At 43.9% G+C, this 19,997-nt stretch overlaps 1 protein-coding gene across 2 annotated transcripts in view; it reads right to left on the bottom strand.

The window, feature by feature from the left end:
• Positions 1-387: 387 nt before the first annotated feature.
• The window catches only part of PAK1 (p21 (RAC1) activated kinase 1), a 65,884-nt gene continuing 46,274 nt past the window's right edge, over positions 388-19,997 (bottom strand). The window contains exons 7-15 of one of the 2 annotated variants that reach the window (XM_040426418.1): positions 15,430-15,604; positions 11,699-11,762; positions 7,587-7,635; positions 6,742-6,854; positions 6,053-6,170; positions 5,263-5,362; positions 4,745-4,941; positions 2,822-2,959; positions 388-1,446 (exon numbers count right to left, since the gene is read on the bottom strand). In XM_040426418.1, coding sequence (XP_040282352.1) covers positions 1,360-1,446; positions 2,822-2,959; positions 4,745-4,941; positions 5,263-5,362; positions 6,053-6,170; positions 6,742-6,854; positions 7,587-7,635; positions 11,699-11,762; positions 15,430-15,604 — 1,041 coding nt within the window. In that variant the 3' untranslated portion in view covers positions 388-1,359. Of the gene's footprint in view, positions 1,447-1,958; positions 2,483-2,821; positions 2,960-4,744; positions 4,942-5,262; positions 5,363-6,052; positions 6,171-6,741; positions 6,855-7,586; positions 7,636-11,698; positions 11,763-15,429; positions 15,605-19,997 lie in introns of those variants that run through there. The other variant, XM_040426419.1, reaches the window with a different exon arrangement.

Raw genomic sequence — 19,997 nt, 5'->3', positions numbered from 1 at the left:
AGGGTGTCCTAATTTTTTCACATGACTGTATGGGGGTCTTTTAATTCCAGAAAAGGAGTGAGAAGCTGCTCACTCATCTAATCCCTCTGCTCCTAAATAGGCTGTTTTATTAACGCCACAATCCAGACATTTACCAACATCCGGATTACAGCATCAGACTAGTCACACCAAACATCAGTGATGTTTCCATGTTACACTGTCCGTACCTCATCTCGTATGGCTACTTTCACACTAGCGTTAGGTTTGTCTGGCATGGGAAACAGCCTACCGGATCCGTACTAACGATTGCACACGTGTACTGCCGGAAGCCCGACCCGGCCCCATTCACTATAAAAGGGGACAGGTCAGAGGTCCCACCGCAGCGCGGCAAACAGGCCGAGGGGCGGCCGGACAAATACCGCAGCATGCGTCTGACGCTTTACTTTGCCTGGGACATGGCCACATTGCGTCTCCGACCACATATAGGCGATTTCATTTGGAGAAGTCATGTATTTATTAACTTATGTGTATATCTAGGGATCTATCCGATATTAACCCTTGACCCCTGAGGAAGCTGGGTATTCCTGGCGATACGCATGGGGCGTTCTTGACAATGCTCACTTCATAGGACCCCTGAGGAAGCTGGGTATTCCTGGCGATACGCATGGGGCGTTCTTGACAATGCTCACTTCATAGCCTGGGACCGTTCTACAACTTCTAGGTACAGCGCCATATTTATTGAGGTCACATCATCACTATTGGGATCTACCTTAGTTACTGGCTATTCTATTGTCCCCGGCTACACATGTTCTATCCAGATCTGGGACATCGTGAGGCATTGGTCTGTGCTTGGTCATATTTTATCTTGCACTGAGTTCATTGTATACAATTTTTCTATGTGTTTGTGTTTTTCCCTAATAAAAGAAACATTGATTTGGTCCTTGGATGTGCGGCTTTCATACGGTTTTCTCGTTTGTTGTTTATATCACTTTAAGTCATGGAACTCCAGAGCTGAGATCATATACATTTACTTCTGATGTTCGCTGCTCCTCTTAGAACGCCGCTGGTGCGTTTAGGTGTCGAGGCCCTTTAAGGTATGCTACCATGACGCTCTACCTACTTATACTCTTTGCAGAGAATTCGGACAAATCCGCGCTTAGAGAACAAGATGTTTCATTTATTCAGATCATTAATCGTCAAAGCTCCAAAACGAGAGAGAGAAAAAAAAATAAATTTGAATCTTCACATGTAGCGTCACTCGCCGTTCAGTCCGTTACACTCCAGGGAGCGGCCGCAGGATCCGTACACACAGAAAAGCCGGCCAAGCGAGCGGTCATTACGCCCAAGGCCAGGAGTTCACAAATCAATGCGTCCCAGTACTTAATGGTTTTTCTTGGTCGCCTCCTTACTTGCGATAATGAGGTGGGTGAGGCTGGAGAGGGGCTCGGCGGTCTTCAGGAATGGGTGCTGGCCGGAAAAAAAAAAGTAAAAGTAGAAACATTAAGAAGAGACATAACCATAATACGTTACCTTATACTCCATTCACAACCAAAGCTGCCGTTCTGCTGCTGGCCTGTAAAATTGAGGTTGCCCCCTGCAGGTTGGGAGCAGTGGTATACAGATGTAAAGGTTAAACTGAACACTGCACAGAAGTTCGATAGGATTTCAGCTTAAAACAGGTTGTCCCTCGAAAAATAGTTTACATTTTGATGATTAATTTAGCAATTGCATGTAATTAAAAAGATTTAGTATAGCCACTGAGCTATTGTACAGCGCCACCTGCTGTTTGCTCTTTTTCTAATTTCTCTGTCCTGCTCACCGAGATGGAAGCACATACTCCGTCCCATCCTTCATCTGCCATGAACTGCAGCAGAAAGGACATGCCCCTAAGCTGGCAGCCTGAAATGAATCTAGCAGAGCAATTTCAGCAATGGATGGAGAGATCTCTGGATCCATGTGAGGTACAGGTCTGGTTCTAAGGTTGTTAAAAAGAGATTGTCATGTGCAATATGATGTCCGATATTCATTTTTTTTACATTACTTATAGGAGAACCCCTATAACTGTTATATAGTACAGTGCTGATCGACTGAATGCAGCTTTGTATGCAACTGGAGTATAATACTAAATGTAGATCAGCACAAGAGTAAAGCAAGTGTGTAAATTCACCCGTAAAATAATGGTCCAGCACCCTGGCACCATCTTGACACCCAAATCCAGTGCTCAAGCCCTAGCAGACTCCCCATCCACCACCACTCCAGCACCCCAAGCACCTCGCCACCAGTTGGCACTCCCACGATAAAACATTTACGCAATATGTAATTACTAATTCCTCAAATACAGAAGTTCAGCAGCCGATGCCACGTGATGGAGAATGATGGGTCCAGGATCAGCAGCGGGCGCAGTGTGCTGGCTTTTGCATCATTTCTATGGAGAACGTCTGGAGAGTCTATCCATATGGGATGAGCTCAGCGCTCCCCGTCAGTCACCGGAACACAAGCCGTTCTGCAGGAGAAACCACCTGCTCAATGCAATATGGTCTGCGGAGCGGAGGCCAAACATCGGAGATCCCACAGAGAAACAGGAGAACACGCTTCCACTGCAAATCTACACCGAGGTCACAGCCACAGCAATAATTCTCATCTAACACAGTGATATACGAAGAACAGAGCACAATCCAGACATGAGAGTCAGTGTCCATCCGCTACAGAAAATGTGGACCCTCATCTACTACTGGCTACATGAGGCATCTCCATGCATTACATATAAAGTCTAGTGAATTTAATGATAATTGTGTAATACTTCATTTACCCTGTAGGGGAACAACATGAGATTTCAGCTTACCTGAAGAAGATCTCCCGCAGACCCTCTCTTCTCTACATCCATCTCCAGGCATTGGTTGAGAAAGTCCTTAAACGTAACAGACAACTTCTCTGGTTCCTGCAGTTCTGGAGTACCATTAGTAGCAATAAGGTAGAGCGCCTGTGTATAGGAAAAGAAAAATCACAAGTCAAGAAACAGTCACCATCAGCCACGTCCTGACAAATACTGCCCCCTATGTGCAAGAATATAACTACTATAATACTGCCCCCTATATACAAGAATATAACTACTATAATACTGCCTCCTATGTACAAGAAGATAACTACTATAATACTGCTCCTATGTACAAGAATATAACTACTATAATACTACTCCTATGTACAAGAATATAACTACTATAATACTGCCTCCTATGTACAAGGATATAACTACTATAATACTGCCTCCTATGTACAAGAATATAACTACTATAATACTGCCTCCTATGTACAAGAATATAACTACTATAATACTGCCTCTATGTACAAGAATATAACTACTATAATACTACCTCCTATATACAAGAATATAACTACTATAATACTGCCTCCTACGTACAAGAATATAACTACTATAATACTGCTCCTACGTACAAGAATATAACTACTATAATACTACCTCCTAAGTACAAGATTATAACTACTATAATACTGCCTCCTATGTACAAGAATATAACTACTATAATACTGCTCCTATGTACAAGAATATAACTACTATAATACTGCCCCCTATGTGCAAGAATATAACTACTATAATACTGCCCCCTATGTGCAAGAATATAACTACTATAATACTGCCTCCTATGTGCAAGAATATAACTACTATAATACTGCCCCCTATGTGCAAGAATATAACTACTATAATACTGCCCCCTATGTGCAAGAATATAACTACTATAATACTGCTCCTATGTACAAGAATATAACTACTATAATACTGCTCCTATGTACAAGAATATAACTACTATAATACTACCTCCTAAGTACAAGATTATAACTACTATAATACTACCTCCTAAGTACAAGATTATAACTACTATAATACTGCCCCCTATGTGCAAGAATATAACTACTATAATACTGCCCCCTATGTGCAAGAATATAACTACTATAATACTGCCCCCTATGTGCAAGAATATAACTACTATAATACTGCCTCCTATGTGCAAGAATATAACTACTATAATACTGCCCCCTATGTGCAAGAATATAACTACTATAATACTGCCCCCTATGTGCAAGAATATAACTACTATAATACTGCTCCTATGTACAAGAATATAACTACTATAATACTGCTCCTATGTACAAGAGTATAACTACTATAATACTGCTCCTATGTACAAGAATATAACTACTATAATACTGCTCCTATATACAAGAATATAACTACTATAATACTGCTCCTATGTACAAGAATATAACTACTATAATACTGCTCCTATGTACAAGAATATAACTACTATAATACTGCTCCTATGTACAAGAATATAACTACTATAATACTGCTCCTATGTACAGGAATATAACTACTATAATACTGCTCCTATGTACAAGAATATAACTACTATAATACTGCCACCTATGTACAAGAATATAACTACTATAATACTGCCTCCTATGTTCAAGAATATAACTACTATAATACTGCTCCTATGTACAAGAATATAACTACTATAATACTGCTCCTATGTACAAGAATATAACTACTATAATACTGCTCCTATGTACAAGAATATAACTACTATAATACTGCTCCTATGTACAAGAATATAACTACTATAATACTGCCTCCTATCTACAAGAATATAACTACTATAATACTGCCTCCTATCTACAAGAATATAACTACTATAATACTGCTCCACTATGTCTAAGAATATAACTACTATATAGCATCACTTACTCTGAGAGGATTTTCATTTAAGTATGGCGGCTCTCCTTCTACCATTTCTATGGCCATGATCCCCAGAGACCAGATATCCACTTTTGGACCGTACGCTTTGCGTGTTACTACTTCAGGTGCCATCCAGTAGGGGGTTCCAACCATTGTACTGCGCTTACTTTCTTCAGGGGTAATCTGGGCACAAAACCCAAAGTCCGCTAAAAGAAGACACAATATTCACCTTCAACATTACCGCCTCTCCACAATATCAGGGTTTCTTTACGGCACCTCCAATCACATACTACCTGCAGCCCCAGACTAAAGGTGGTTGTGATGGGAATCAGAGTGCTCATTCTGGGAAATGACTTTCTTCATCTCCGTTTTTCACCCCTTTTTCTCCCTCCCTACCCCTCTTTAATACTCTACACCTCCTCTCTCTCTCTCTCACACACTCTCTCTCTTTACCCTCTTTCTACCCGCCCCTTCTTTCGGTCACCCCTCACTTTATGAAATGACAGTGCCAGACTTGCGTCACCTACTTAATTTCACGGCCCCGTCCATCCCCAGCAGGATGTTGTCGCTCTTTATGTCTCGGTGGATAACTTGGTTCGCGTGCAGGAACTCTAAGGCCTGAAGACACTGTGGATAAGACAGAACAATAAGGTCACAGACGGCGGAGCCGGAACAGACACATTTATTCCCATCTCCGAGCAGACAGACCGCCTCGTACACATGAACCCTCGTTAACCCCCCTATAATCACATCTGTAGTCCAGAGACTGTGACGTACGCTCCAGAGAGGATTCCTTCGAGAGGTTTCTGGTCGCATCAGGACAAAAGATAATTTAAAAATGAAAAAAGTTGCAAGAGTTTAGGCACCCCACCCTAATCGCCTATTTGTCACACCAAATGGTTTTTAATGGGAGCAAAAAAATAAATAAAATGGAAGCACATGCTCAGTTTCATCCTTTAGCTGCCTCCTGAGTTACGGACACGCTCCCTGAGCTGCAGCAGACGAAAGGACACGCTCCCTGAGCTGCAGCAGACGAAAGGACACGCTCCCTGAGCTACCAACTTAATATAAATCTAGCAGAGCAGTGAATGGGGAGATCTCTGGACCCATGTGAGGTACAGGGCTGGTTCTAGCTTTGTTAGGAAGAGATTATCATGTGCTATATGATGTCTGACTTTCTTTTTTCACATTAGTCACGGGAGAACCCCTTTAAGTCATGGAAAATCTAGGCCCTGCACGGATTGAATTGCGACGGTGACGCGTGCATATCCATGAACACTGATGTATTTAGCGATGTGAAAAAGAGATCAGCGTTACCTCCCTGCAGACGGCGGCTATCTGTCCTTCAGCCATGCAGGTCTCCGTGACTACATCCGTCAGCGACCCCCCGGCCAGGTACTCCATGACCACCCACAGCTCTTCCCCAACCAGGTAACTGCAATCAGAAAGGTTATTCCATGAGTAGGACCAGCCATACTGCAGAGCGGGAGGAGACGCAAAAAAAGTATCAAAGACGACAACAAGTCTTACAAAAAAAAAAAAAAAAAAAATTGCCACCACTATAAACCCCAATAAATAAGAGCCATACACCCCCTTCCCCCCAATCTCATGTGCACTTGCCCCTATGTGTGTTGGGATACTGGCCAGCCATTAGCTCTCCGGATCCCCCCCCCCCCCATATGCTGGTGCAAGGCTCGGCCGAGCATGCAGGTGCTGTTAAAGGCAGAGAGTAGAAAACCCTTACCAGACGGGCAGCTTATTTACAGAGAACAAAAGTAACAGGAATGTTAAAACCCAACATGTCCGCCCCTTCTGTCCCCCGACATCTGCTGGGAAAGCCGGGAGGCCTCATATGCACCGCGTGGTCGGCCACTCCTGGCAGGTTTCGGCCAATATGCATCTACCGTGTGTGGTCCACATTACAGCGGAGGGTTACCACAGCCGCTTGAAATGCCAACTCTACCTCCCCCATCAAAAAAAAATAATAATTTTTAAAATCATTTCACCTGTCAAGATAGTTTACGATGTTTGGATTCTTGTTTTCCCTCATTACAAGGATCTCGTTAATAATTAACTCTTTCTTTGGCTGCTGTTTTAGATTCATCTGCTTAATTGCCACCTGTAAAAAAATAATAATTACATATTATTTAATATTGCAAGGAATGGGGGGAGGGGAGGCAATTCATAAAAGCAACGTGTCCTGATAAGGATGGAGGGTCCATTGCTATCTATGGGGCCTGGTTATGATTAAAGGGCATCTGTCAGCAGTTTTGTACCTATGACACTGGCTGACCTTTTACATGTGCACTTGGCAGCTGAAGGCGTCTGTGTTGGTCCCATGTTCATATGTGTCCCCATTGCTGAGAAAAATTATGTTTTATTATATGCAAATGAGCCTCTGGGAGCAACGGGGGCGTTACCGTTACACCTAGAGGCTTTGCTCTCTCTGCAACTGCCACTCCCTCTGCCCTTTGATTGGCAGGACCAGGCAGTGTAGACGTGATCACCCCTGACCCTGACAATCAGGTTGCGGCAGTTGCAGAAAGCAGAGCCTCTAGGTGTAACGGCAACGCCCCCGTTGCTCCTAGAGGCTCATTTGCATATATCAAAAGATCATTTTTCTCAGCAATGCGGACACATAGGAACATGGGACCAACACAGATGCCTTCAGCTGCCAAGTGCGCATGTAACAGGTCAGCCACAGATGCCCTTTAAGCCCAACCACTTTGATGTAGTGAACCTCAGAAAAGAAGAAGGAGTGGGGCTGTGGTGGTGGCAGGGCTAAGTGTTCACACAAGTGCCACGTGCAACCCACCAACCACATCTTGTGTGACAGACATGGACTCCTTACCTCTTGTCCAGTGGCCACTTCCAATGCAATGTACACGGTTCCTGATGCCCTGCGAGGAACGAGAGACACATTCAGACACAAAATGCTTAAAGGGCTTGTCCATCTGGAACCAGAAGTCTCCAGTAACCATGTAGCACATAGAAGACCAGGAGTAGTTGATCTCTTCCCTGGAGTTTTTTACAATTCTTATTAGCAGTTTCTTCGTTATCGCAGATTGCTCTTTTTAATTTTTCCAAAGGAATTGCCAAAGAATTGCCAAAATTTCTGGCCCTGTACATAACATCACAACATAATACAAAAAAAAACCACACAAATATGGGAAGAGGTGACAAATATATATTACTGGTAATGAGAAGACCTCCAAAATGCCCCTGATGCGTTTCCCCAGATGTGGGTCTATCAGGGGATTGCCATAGGTCATCACACCAAATACAACAAGACCACGATACATTACAGCAAAAAAAAAAAAAAAAAAACTCCCTTCCCCTCAAAATGCGACCGATTCTGGGCCCGTTCTTGTCCCTTGGTGGAGACCCTCTTGTCAGGAAGCACATAGAACGCTCATATAATAAAGGGTCCATCCAGTAACAGGTCTTCACTTGGTATGATTCACATCCCAAAGATAAAACACGAAGACCGACTTTCTTAAAGGGGTTGTGAAAGAATGGGGGGAAGGTTTGGCCAACCTCTCCCCCCCCCCCCAATTTGGCCGGACCTGTAACGGAAGGATTACTTACCTTCTTCCCGATGCCGCCTCCTTCTCCTCCCGGCCTGCGATGCTCCGCTGGGCTCCCTCAATGTCAACATTCGGCGTGCCATAGCCCGCAGCCAATCGCTGGCTGCTGTGGAGACTGGATCCCGTTGCGACATGTGACAATTTGTGATGACGTAAGGAGAGCCAGTCACCGCTGTGTTCAGTGACCGGAGGCGGCGATGTCAAACCGGATGTTGACATCAATGAAGCCTAGGGGAGCATCACAGGCCTGGAGGAGAAGGAGCAGTGAGCAAGCACCGGGAAGCAGGTAAGTCATCTTACAGGTGCGGCCCCCGTTATTCTTGAACAACCCCTTTAATTCTTGGTTAAATAAGTATACTTCAGAGTGCATGTATAATAGGATTATGGACCCCAAAAAAAAAAAAAAGACGAGAGGGAAGAGGAGGAGACAATAGGATCTCCCCGCCACAGTGACTAGCATGGATGCCACCAGGATGCCGCTCCTAACAACCCACAGCTGACTCCCTTCTGGACCACGTCATAATAGACATCATAGCCATACAGACGGAGGAGACACAGGGCGACTGCCTCACCTGCATCCATGCGGAGAAGCTGTCGCCCTTGCGGTTTAAATTTTGAGGAGTGTCCATCCTAAAAGTGGGGGCGCTATAAAAAAAATTCAATAAGACGGGCGGCGGCGTCATGGGGACCTTGTGTGAACTCCAATCACTACCGCCACCGATCTGTACTTCCTTACCTCCTGGATTCCTTGCGACTGTCGGGTGATGGCACTTGAGTCGCAACGCGACCCCATTTACTTTCATGACGTTGCGATGGACAGCCACAGAAGAGGGCGTCACCCAGCTTTTCTACAGTCCTGCGCGGCCCCTTAGTAATCAGGGCACATGGGCGACATTGTAGGGGTTGGATTCATGCAAACGTTCTCACCCTGACCCATTTCTGTCAGAGGGCGCACGCTGCTGGCGGACGGCCTCGCATCTCTTGCCAGGTTAAAACCAGGCCGACAGGAAGACAAAGAGGAACGCTCATGCGGATAATCTCATGCCGGGGCATTCCCCGACTGTGAGCAAATGCACGGTGCCCGCTGGCCCATGACCGGTATTATTAACTGTGCTGGCACCGGGCGGCTCTCTGACTCTGCGTGCCAGGCCCAGCGCAGCGCAGGAATGTGACACTAGCCGTCTGCCAGGAGAGCGATTATCATCCCGTGATGGACACCCCTGCGGCATTCAAGGTGCCCCCCTCCCCTAAAGAAATGGCACCTTGTTATAAAGGGATAGTACTGCATTTTAAAGAAATCCCTCAATACGGACTCTTATCCGTTACTGGGAAAACTGGGTCAGAACCAGAACAGCCATTATTTCAGATCCCACCCAGCTTTCCTAGAGTACAGAAAGGCAAATCTACCTGGCAAGGATAGCGATAAAATAGTTAAGGGGTACAGGCTGCGGGTAACTAGGCATCATTGCCATTCAGGGCTCTGGGAAAGCCTATCTGAGAACTAAAGATTGCCAGCCCATCCCATACCCAGCTTTCCTGGAGTACTGAAAAGCAACCCCTACCTCGTTGTAGAGGGATAATGTAACCGGATGACATTCTGGGATCTAAAGCAGTCTCCGTTGCAGATCCTACATCCAGAATGACAAACCTACCTACTAAAACCTGGGAACGAGGGGGCGACCCCTGAGAGGCTACACAGTGGGGGGTTACCAGAAGGGTCGGATTGGTGCATGCATAAATTACCAACTCTGCAGTAGATAAATTCGGGACAAATAGGCTCCACCCTGGGAACACGACCCAAACAGTGCACCCTTTTTTGGACAAGTCCCACCCATTTTCGGCCCATGACAGTCCAAAGGGATTGTCTGAGAATTAAGGACAGTCCCCGCAGATATTGGACTGTTGCCAGCTATGTCTGTGGGGCAGGGGCGGACTGGGAACTTAAAGTGGCCCTGGAAAAAAATTAAATACTAAAAGTGGCCCCGTTTTGTGGTTGGGTCCAAATTGATGGAAAGCCGGGCCAGCAATACCATAGTGTGGCACATTATACCACCCAACTGGGCCAAATGCCACAGTCCGTAACAAAATACATCCCCAAAAACTTCCACTGGCAAACTGGCATGGTGGCCCCCTGGGCATCAGCCCACCGGGATATTGCCCTGTAAGGTCTATGGCCAATCCGCCCCGGCTGTGGGGGATTATGGGAACTTTAAGGGCATTGCTATATAGGCTTTCCTCCACCATATTAGAGTCAATAGGGCACAATAAAGCAATGGTTAATTATAGGGGTCTTCTTTGTCCCGTGACATATGGCCTCGTTTTTGGCAATTTAAGTTTTATCCAGCTAGTCCTTACAGTAGACCTTCCCTGCATCACCTGGGCTGCTGCAGGGTCCTAATGCCTGTCTTCCGAAATGAAGGGGCTGTGCTGTTTGGTGGCATTCACACGACTAAGTGTTTTGTGGTCCGCAAACCACGGATATCGGCCGCGCGCATGCTGCATCACGGTGAGGACCCTTTCACTTCAATGGGCCTGCGGGCCGCATGTTGCTGCGAGATATCCTAAACTTCACCGCGACATGCACATGGCCGGTGTCCATGGTTTGCAGACCACAAAACACTTATGGTCGTGTGAATCCCCCCTTAGAAAGATGGGTAACAAACAAATAACTGCAATCTAAGTTCACAGTTCACGGGCTGTCACCCAGCTTTCCCAGACTCCCTTTTCAAAAACTGGGTGACAACCCCTTTAAGAGCTGAAATTGGGGTTGTGTTGACTGCCATCCAACTTTCCCAGATTTCTGAATGACAAGTCGACCTCGTCACGTATGGATACCTCCAATGTGAGGACAACTAGCTTTTCCAAATTCCTGCATGGTGCATTGTGTACTCTTCAAGCATTGAGAAAAACTGGTTGGTGGTGTATCTGCCATACTAGTCACCCAACTTTTAAATCTGCCCCCCACCAATCACCATCCATAAATCCCTGTGAAAGAGATATCCCTTTAAGAGGTTTTCCACAAGCTAAATACCCACGACCAATTCTCAGGATACGTCATCAATATCAAATCGTTGGGGGGGGGGGGGGGGGGGGGTCTGACTCCTGACACCCCCAATGATAAACTTGTGGAAGGGCACACGGTGCTCTGCCCCTTCCTTGGTCCACATGGTTTTTCTGCAATTCCGGTGAATGGGACTGAGATGCAATACCAAGTACTGCCACTATACAATGTATGGCGCTATAAAGAGGCCACAGCTCTTGCCTGAGCGCCACGGTCTCTTCGAATGCTTGGACCCCCACCGATCAGATATCGATGGCCTAGCCTAAGGATGGCGCATCAATATTTAACCCCTTGAACATCAAGCTATGTACTCACCCCTGCCCGATCTTCTCGAATCTGGTGTACCTTTTCTTGGGGTCCCCCACACTCACGATGCTTCCTGTAAACACAGCACATATTTCCACGTTAACCCTCTAATCACCTGGGTTAAAATCCAACTGCCCAGTTCTCATCTCCCCAACATCTACCATCGAGAGGGAGTCGGGGGGGGGGGGGGGGGGGGGGGCCATATACAAAGGAAGAAAGTCAGATGGTCGGGGGATTCAGCCAGAAGTAATCTAATGTGTATGGCCAGCTCTCAGGGAATCGATCCCTGTTTACACAGGAGACACTTCCCCTTTAAGGCCACACTCTACTTGTGGTGTACACGTGAGGTTAGGACGCATCTTCCATGCGCTGCGGTTAGTCCTAGTCATGTCCGCTGCCATCACGTTCTAGGGGATTACATGGATCCCACCTTACAGGGGAGCTGCATCCACCAGATCTAAAGGGGCCCGACCCACGGAAAATATCTGTCACCTTCTGGCCTCCCGACATATTACACCCAGTCCCAGGAATCCTGCACAGATACAGTTTTTGTTTTTAAATTCTTACTATTTTGCAAGATCTCTGCTTGCTGTTAGTGAATGGGAGCATTTTTGCCACCATCCAGAACAGATCTTCTACTTCTCACAGCTGATATTTGTTTCAATTGTATCCAGACTAGACTGGAGAGTCTGAATAGATACATTTTCACTGCACTGATACACTGTAACAAACTATCAGGACAGGAGAGAGATTTGTGCTGCTGATGGCTCCTCAGTGAGATCACGCTTCTCTCCATTACCCTCCTCGTCCCATGACACTGCCCTACCTCTATGAAAATAAGCAGATAACGCCATATCAGCATGGCTTTGTGAGGGATCGGTCATGTCAGACTAATGTAATCAGTTTCTATGAGGAGGTAAGTTCTAGACTTGACAGCAGCGAATCAATGGATGTCGTGTATCTGGACTTCTCCAAAGCATTTGACACTGTACCACATAAAAGGTTAGTATATAAAATGAGAATGCTCGGACTGGGAGAAAACGTCTGTATGTGGGTAAGTAACTGGCTGAGGGATAGAAAACAGAGGGTGGTTATTACCGGTACACACTCAGATTGGGTCACTGTCACTAGTGGGGTACCTCAGGGGTCAGTATTGGAGGGGTCACTGTCACTAGTGGGGTACCTCAGAGGTCAGTACTGGAGGGATCACTGTCACTAGTGGGGTACCACAGGGGTCAGTATTGGAGGAGTCACTGTCACTAGTGGGGTACCTCAGAGGTCAGTACTGGAGGGATCACTGTCACTAGTGGGGTACCTCAGGGGTCAGTATTGGGCCCTATTCTCTTCAATATATTTATTAATGATCTTGTAGAAGGCTTGCACAGTAAAGTGTCAATTTTCTAAGATGACACTAAACTGTGTAAAGTAATTAACACTGAAGAGGACAGTATACTGTATATATACTACAGAGGACAGTATACTGTATATATACTACAGAGGACAGTATACTGTATATATATATATATATATACACTACAGAGGACAGTATACTGTATATATATATATATACTACAGAGGACAGTATACTGTATATATATATACTACAGAGGACAGTATACTGTATATATATATACTACAGAGGACAGTATACTGTATATATATATACTACAGAGGACAGTATACTGTATATATACTACAGAGGACAGTATACTGTATATATATATATATATATACACTACAGAGGACAGTATACTGTATATATATATATATACTACAGAGGACAGTATACTGTATATATATATACTACAGAGGACAGTATACTGTATATATATATACTACAGAGGACAGTATACTGTATATATATATACTACAGAGGACAGTATACTGTATATATATATATACACTACAGAGGACAGTATACTGTATATATATATATATATATATATATACTACAGAGGACAGTATACTGTATATATATATATATACTACAGAGGACAGTATACTGTATATATATATATATATATACTACAGAGGACAGTATACTGTATATATACTACAGAGGACAGTATACTGTATATATACTACAGAGGACAGTATACTGTATATATACTACAGAGGACAGTATACTGTATATATACTACAGAGGACAGTATACTGTATATATACTACAGAGGACAGTATACTGTATATATACTACAGCGGACAGTATACTGTATATATACTACAGCGGACAGTATACTGTATATATACTACAGCGGACAGTATACTGTATATATACTACAGAGGACAGTATACTGTATATATACTACAGCGGACAGTATACTGTATATATACTACAGAGGACAGTATACTGTATATATACTACAGAGGACAGTATACTGTATATATACTACAGAGGACAGTATACTGTATATATACTACAGCGGACAGTATACTGTATATATACTACAGAGGACAGTATACTGTATATATACTACAGCGGACAGTATACTGTATATATACTACAGAGGACAGTATACTGTATATATACTACAGAGGACAGTATACTGTATATATACTACAGAGGACAGTATACTACTACAGATGGATCTGGATAGATTGGAGGCTTGGGCAGAGAAGTGGCAGATGAGGTTTAACACTGACAAATGTAAAGTTATGCACATGGGAAGGAATAATGCAAGTCACCCGTACATACTAAATGGTAAAACACTGGGTAACACTGACATGGAAAAGGATCTAGGAATTTTAATAAACAGCAAACTAAGCTGTAGAAACCAGTGTCAGGCAGCTGCTGCCAAGGCCAACAAGATAATGGGTTGCATCAGAAGGGGCATAGATGCCGGTGATAAGAACATAGTCCTACCACTTTACACATCATTAGTCAGACCACACATGGAGTACTGTGTACAGTTCTGGGCTCCTGTGAACAAGGCAGACATAGCAGAGCTGGAGAGGGTCCAGAGGAGGGCAACTAAAGTAATAACTGGAATGGGGCAACTACAGTACCCTGAAAGATTGTCAAAATTAGGGTTATTCACTTTAGAAAAAAGACGACTGAGGGGAGATCTAATTACTATGTATAAATATATCAGGGGTCAGTACAGAGATCTCTCACATCATCTATTTATCCCCAGGATTGTGACTGTGACGAGGGGACATCCTCTGCGTCTGGAGGAAAGAAGGTTTGTACACAAACATAGAAGAGGATTCTTTACGGTAAGAGCAGTGAGACTATGGAGCTCTCTGCCTGAGGAGGTGGTGATGGTGAGTACAATAAAGGAATTCAAGAGGGGCCTGGATGTATTTCTGGAGTGTAATAATATTACAGGCTATAGCTACTAGAGAGGGGTCGTTGATCCAGGGAGTTATTCTGATGCCTGATTGGAGTCGGGAAGGAATTTTTTTCCCTTTAGGGGGGGGGGGGGGAATTGGCTTCTACCTCACAGGGTTTTTTGCCTTCCTCTGGATCAACTTGCAGGATAACAGGCCGAACTGGATGGACAGAGGGCTTTTTTCGACCTTATAAAAGTATGTTACTATGTTACTTCTAAAATACTCTGTGCTGCTGGTGGACCCTGCTCCTTCCATAACCTGTGGCCTCCAAATGGTCTTTATTCCCCTCCTCACATCACGCCTTCGACAGGCATGTGAAAGGACATTTCCTGAAATACTCTGTGCTGCTAGAATACTCTTCTAAATAAGGGTAGTAACACAGAAACTGGAGTATAAGCCGTACATACTCAGTTTTTCCAAGATCTCCTCATCTGACATCTTGGCCTTTTTCTTGGTTTTCTCTGTGGGTGTTGCGGAGGCATCAGCCGACTTCTCACCGTTTCCTTGAGGTTCGGGGGGTGGTAAGGGTGCCTCGTCTTTCACTGGAGGAGGCGCTGGGATTATGACAGAGCGAGTGTGCACCTAAAGTAAAAAAGAAAGACTGCAGCGTCAGTCACTATACCACCGAGGTGAGCTCAGTGCCTGGAGGCAGGTGGTAAAGTCTACCCCTTATAGGGTCACCTGATCAATGTCCACAGACTACACATACAATGAAGGTACACAACAGAGCAAATGAGACACCAAGACAAAGAAACAGAAACCTCCAGCACATAAACATCTGGGATTTTTCATTACCAGAGTGCTTACCCCCGTTCTTACCTGGGTAAATAACCCATTTCTGAGCCGACCTACACGGATTTAAAGGGAACCTGTCACCGGGATTTTGTGCATAGAGCTGAGGACATAGGTTGCTAGATGGCCGCTAGCACATCCGCAATACCCAGTCCCCATAGCTCTGTGTGCTTTTATTGTGTCAAAAAACGATTTGATACATATGCAAATTAACCTGAGATGAGTCCTGTATGTGAGATGAGTCGGGGACAGGACTCATCTCCGGTTAATTTGCATATGTATCAAATCTTTTTTTGACACAATAAAAGCACACAGAGCTATGGGGACTGGATATTGCGGATGTGCTAGCGGCCATCTAGCAACCCACGTCCTCAGCTCTATGCACAAAATACCGGTGACAGGTTCCCTTTAAAATTAGGCTACTTTCACACCAGCGTTTTCCCTTTCCGCCATTTAGCTCTGTCATTCATTGTCAATGGGGACAAAACTGAACTGACGGGAAAGGAGTCACCAGAATGCATTCCGTTCCGTTTGGTTTCTTTCCCATCGTGGACAGAATAACGCTGCAAGCAGCCTTTTTCTGTCCCCGATGCGGTGCGTCATGACTAACAATGTAAGTCAATGATGGCGGATCCGTTTTCTCTGACACAAAAGAAAACGGATCCGTCCCCCATTGACTTACAATGGTTTTAGAGACGGATCCGTCATGGCTATTTTAGAGATAATACAACCAGATCCGTTCATAACGAGCGCAGACGGTTGTATTATCAGGACGGAAGCGTTTTTACTGATTCATGACGGATCCAGCAAAAACGCAGATGTGAAATTAGCCCGAGACCTTTTTCTTTTGTGCCACTAGATAAGATATAGAACAAAATAAAAAAAATAATAAAAAAAAAATATATGTAAGGAAACAGAAAATTATGAAAATCTTTTTTATTTTTTATTTTCTAAAACCATTACCGTATGATGTAAATGGATGGTATTTGTTTCATTTATCTACTGGTTGGGCTCACTGCAAAATTTCAAAGGACTGACTATTTTTCTGTTGCTGGTTCTATGGCACCGTGCTGCCAGAACAGACGGCGTACACTGCCAAAATATTAGAAACTCCTTCAAAGTGACTTTTTTATGTTGACCCCCTGAGGTATTCAGTAAACATTTTAAGCTATTGACTATTTTTTTAATTTCTTTCCATAAATGAAAAATAAAATAAATTATGCATGCTTTAATATGTTTTACGCAAAAAACCCCGATATACTAAATATAGCTAAGGCTACTTTCACACTTGCGTTCGGAGCGGGTCCGTCTGATGTCTGCACAGACAGATCCGCTCCTATAATGCAGACGTTTGGATCCGTTCAGAACGGATCCGTCTGCGTTATAGCTTAGAAAAAATTCTAAGTGTGAAAGTAGCTTCAGACGGATCCGTCCAGACTTTACATTGAAAGTCAATGGGGGACGGATCCGTTTGAAGATTGAGCCATACTGTGTCATCTTCAAACGGATCCGTCCCCATTGACTTACATTGTAAGTCTGGACGGATCCGCTCGCCTCCGCACGGCCAGGCGGACACCTGAACGCTGCAAGCAGCGTTCAGGTGTCCGCTTGCTGAGCGGAGCGGAGGCTGAACGCTGGCAGGCGGATGCATTCTGAGCTGATCCGTGTCCACTCAGAATGCATTAGGGCTGGTCAGATGCGTTCGGAGCTCACAAGCGGAGCCCCGAACGCTAGTGTGAAAGTAGCCTAAAACGAATACCTATAAAAGAAAAAATTACAATTCTTACGAAAACAAAAAGGAGAAAAAATAAAATAAAATAAAAAGTGTGTACATTTGAATATTTTATGAACAAAAAAAGGGGGGGGGGGATGTGCGTGTGTACGTGGTCTGCTATACTATTGCTAAAACTAACTATAGCTATAAACTTTCTTTTTTTATTTTCTTTATCAATTTTTTTAACTTTTCATTTATTTATTTTTTATGAAGAAAAAAAGTTAATTAACCCCTTCCTGCCACAGTCAAGGGTTAATTTACAGACTGCAGACTGTCAATTCATTTTGAAGCCAGCTGGGAGCGCTGTCACATTAAGAAGAGCGCGCCCCTGGCGGCTTTTAGAATTTACATTATGATTGACAGGGTGCCACGCAGGGAGACCACCTTGGCTGGTCTCCAGATACTTACTGTGACCCCGGCTGTCTAATGACAGCGCGGTCACAGAGATCTGCAGCACCATGAGGCGCCGGCGCTTTTACACGTTGGGTTACAGATAAGTTGATAACAGCTTACCGCCACGGCGTATACAGTCGTGCGGCGGTATCCAAGAGGTTAAAGAAGAAATTCACCTTGTAGATACTACGCAGTGGTGGTGGAGTCTGTGATAGAACCCCACAACCCTTAAAGGGGTTGACTGGGTTATAGATATTGATGACTTATCCTCAGGATATCAGATCGTGGGGGTCTGACACCTGGCAGTAGTCGCAGGCGGCAGAAATAGCACCGTGGACTGAGCCGGAAGCAGACAGCTCCATCCATTGTGCAGTGGTCATGCCAGGTACTGCAGCTCCACTCCCATTCAAGTGGTCTACAACCTGTAGCTCATCTAGCTGCTGCAAAACTACAACTCCCAGCATGCTCTGACTTCCTACTGAAAGGTTGTACAGACCTTGGCATACTAAAAAAATCCTTCCACCCCACAGAGGTGCAGAGCTCGTCACATTGTATCAGGGCACTTTCTTGTAACAGGACACGACGATTAGTGAAGGTTTTCAGCCTATGAATTCAAATTGTCCATGAGCCTATTTCACTGAAGCAAGCAGAGATATTGAAATTTTCTTTACATAATAATTCAGTTTTGAGAAGAAAAAAATAAATAAAAATAAATAATAATAATAATAATAATAATAATAATAATAGAGAATATTCCTTTGAGATGGGCATAGGAAGAGGGTAAAATCTGTAAAAATCATGGAAGTCAAAGAAGCCCAGATTAATAAGTGATGGCGTATTCTAGGCATAAGTCATCGCTTATTATTGTGAGGAAAACCCCCTTAATAATTTTAAAGGACATAAAAATGGAAGGCATCACTGCTGGATCCCCATCCACTATACTAGAATCTGGCGGGTATCCGGCTGTTTGTCTTTCTGCCGCAGTGGTATCTGTTTGGCAAAATTCCAATATTTATGCCAGAATCCCACCAGATCCCCATCAGATTCCATTAAAGTCAAAGGGGATCCAGCGGTGCCCAGTAGTGAACAGGTATAGCGGGTACGGTAACTCTGATAGAACACACAACTGGAGTGATGTGCCGCAGATGTGAACCTACTCTTTTTGGACTCCATTCACACAAACAGCTGCATTCAACTTTTTCCAGCTACCAGAGCGCTGCAAATTGTGGGGGCTCAGAAGAAAGAGCAACTGGAGTCCACATTAAGTAAGACTGGAGAAGCTTTCTAGTGTTTGATGCCATGGATTACAGAGCCAACAGTAAATAAGTGTTTATGACTAGAGAAACAAAAGGTAAATCCACAAATCAGCAGGACGGGTATTACCAGCCTCCTCTAAACAAGGGTGAGCAGAAAACCTATTACCACCCCCTCAGGAAACAAGATTAAAGCAGCAGAACCCCACAATGCAGGAAAAGTTCACAAGGAGGTGAAAAATCACACCCCTACACCTACAATCATCTCCCAGCATCATCCTAATTACACAGAGGTTCATAGTCTTCCTATTAACAAAGCTGCTTAAATAGCAACTTCAGACATAATTCATGTAAAAAAGTCTATGGAGGACAAATATTGTTCCCTATGTACAAGAATATAACTACTATAATACTGCTCCTATGTACAGGAATATAACTACTATAATACTGCTCCTATGTACAAGAATATAACTACTATAATACTGCTCCTATGTACAAGAATATAACTACTATAATACTGCCTCCTATGTACAAGAATATAACTACTATAATACTGCTCCTATGTACAAGAATATAACTACTATAATACTGCCTCCTATGTACAAGAATATAACTACTATAATACTGCCTCCTATGTACAAGGATATAACTACTATAATACTGCTCCTATGTACAAGAATATAACTACTATAATACTGCCTCCTATGTACAAGAATATAACTGCTATAATACTGCTCCTATGTACAAGAATATAACTACTATA

Source organism: Bufo bufo, chromosome 3, assembly GCF_905171765.1.
Source record: "Bufo bufo chromosome 3, aBufBuf1.1, whole genome shotgun sequence".
Lineage (NCBI taxonomy): Eukaryota > Metazoa > Chordata > Amphibia > Anura > Bufonidae > Bufo > Bufo bufo.
The sequence above is the reverse complement of the archived record's forward strand: the minus strand, read 5'-3'. Positions and strand labels throughout refer to the sequence as shown.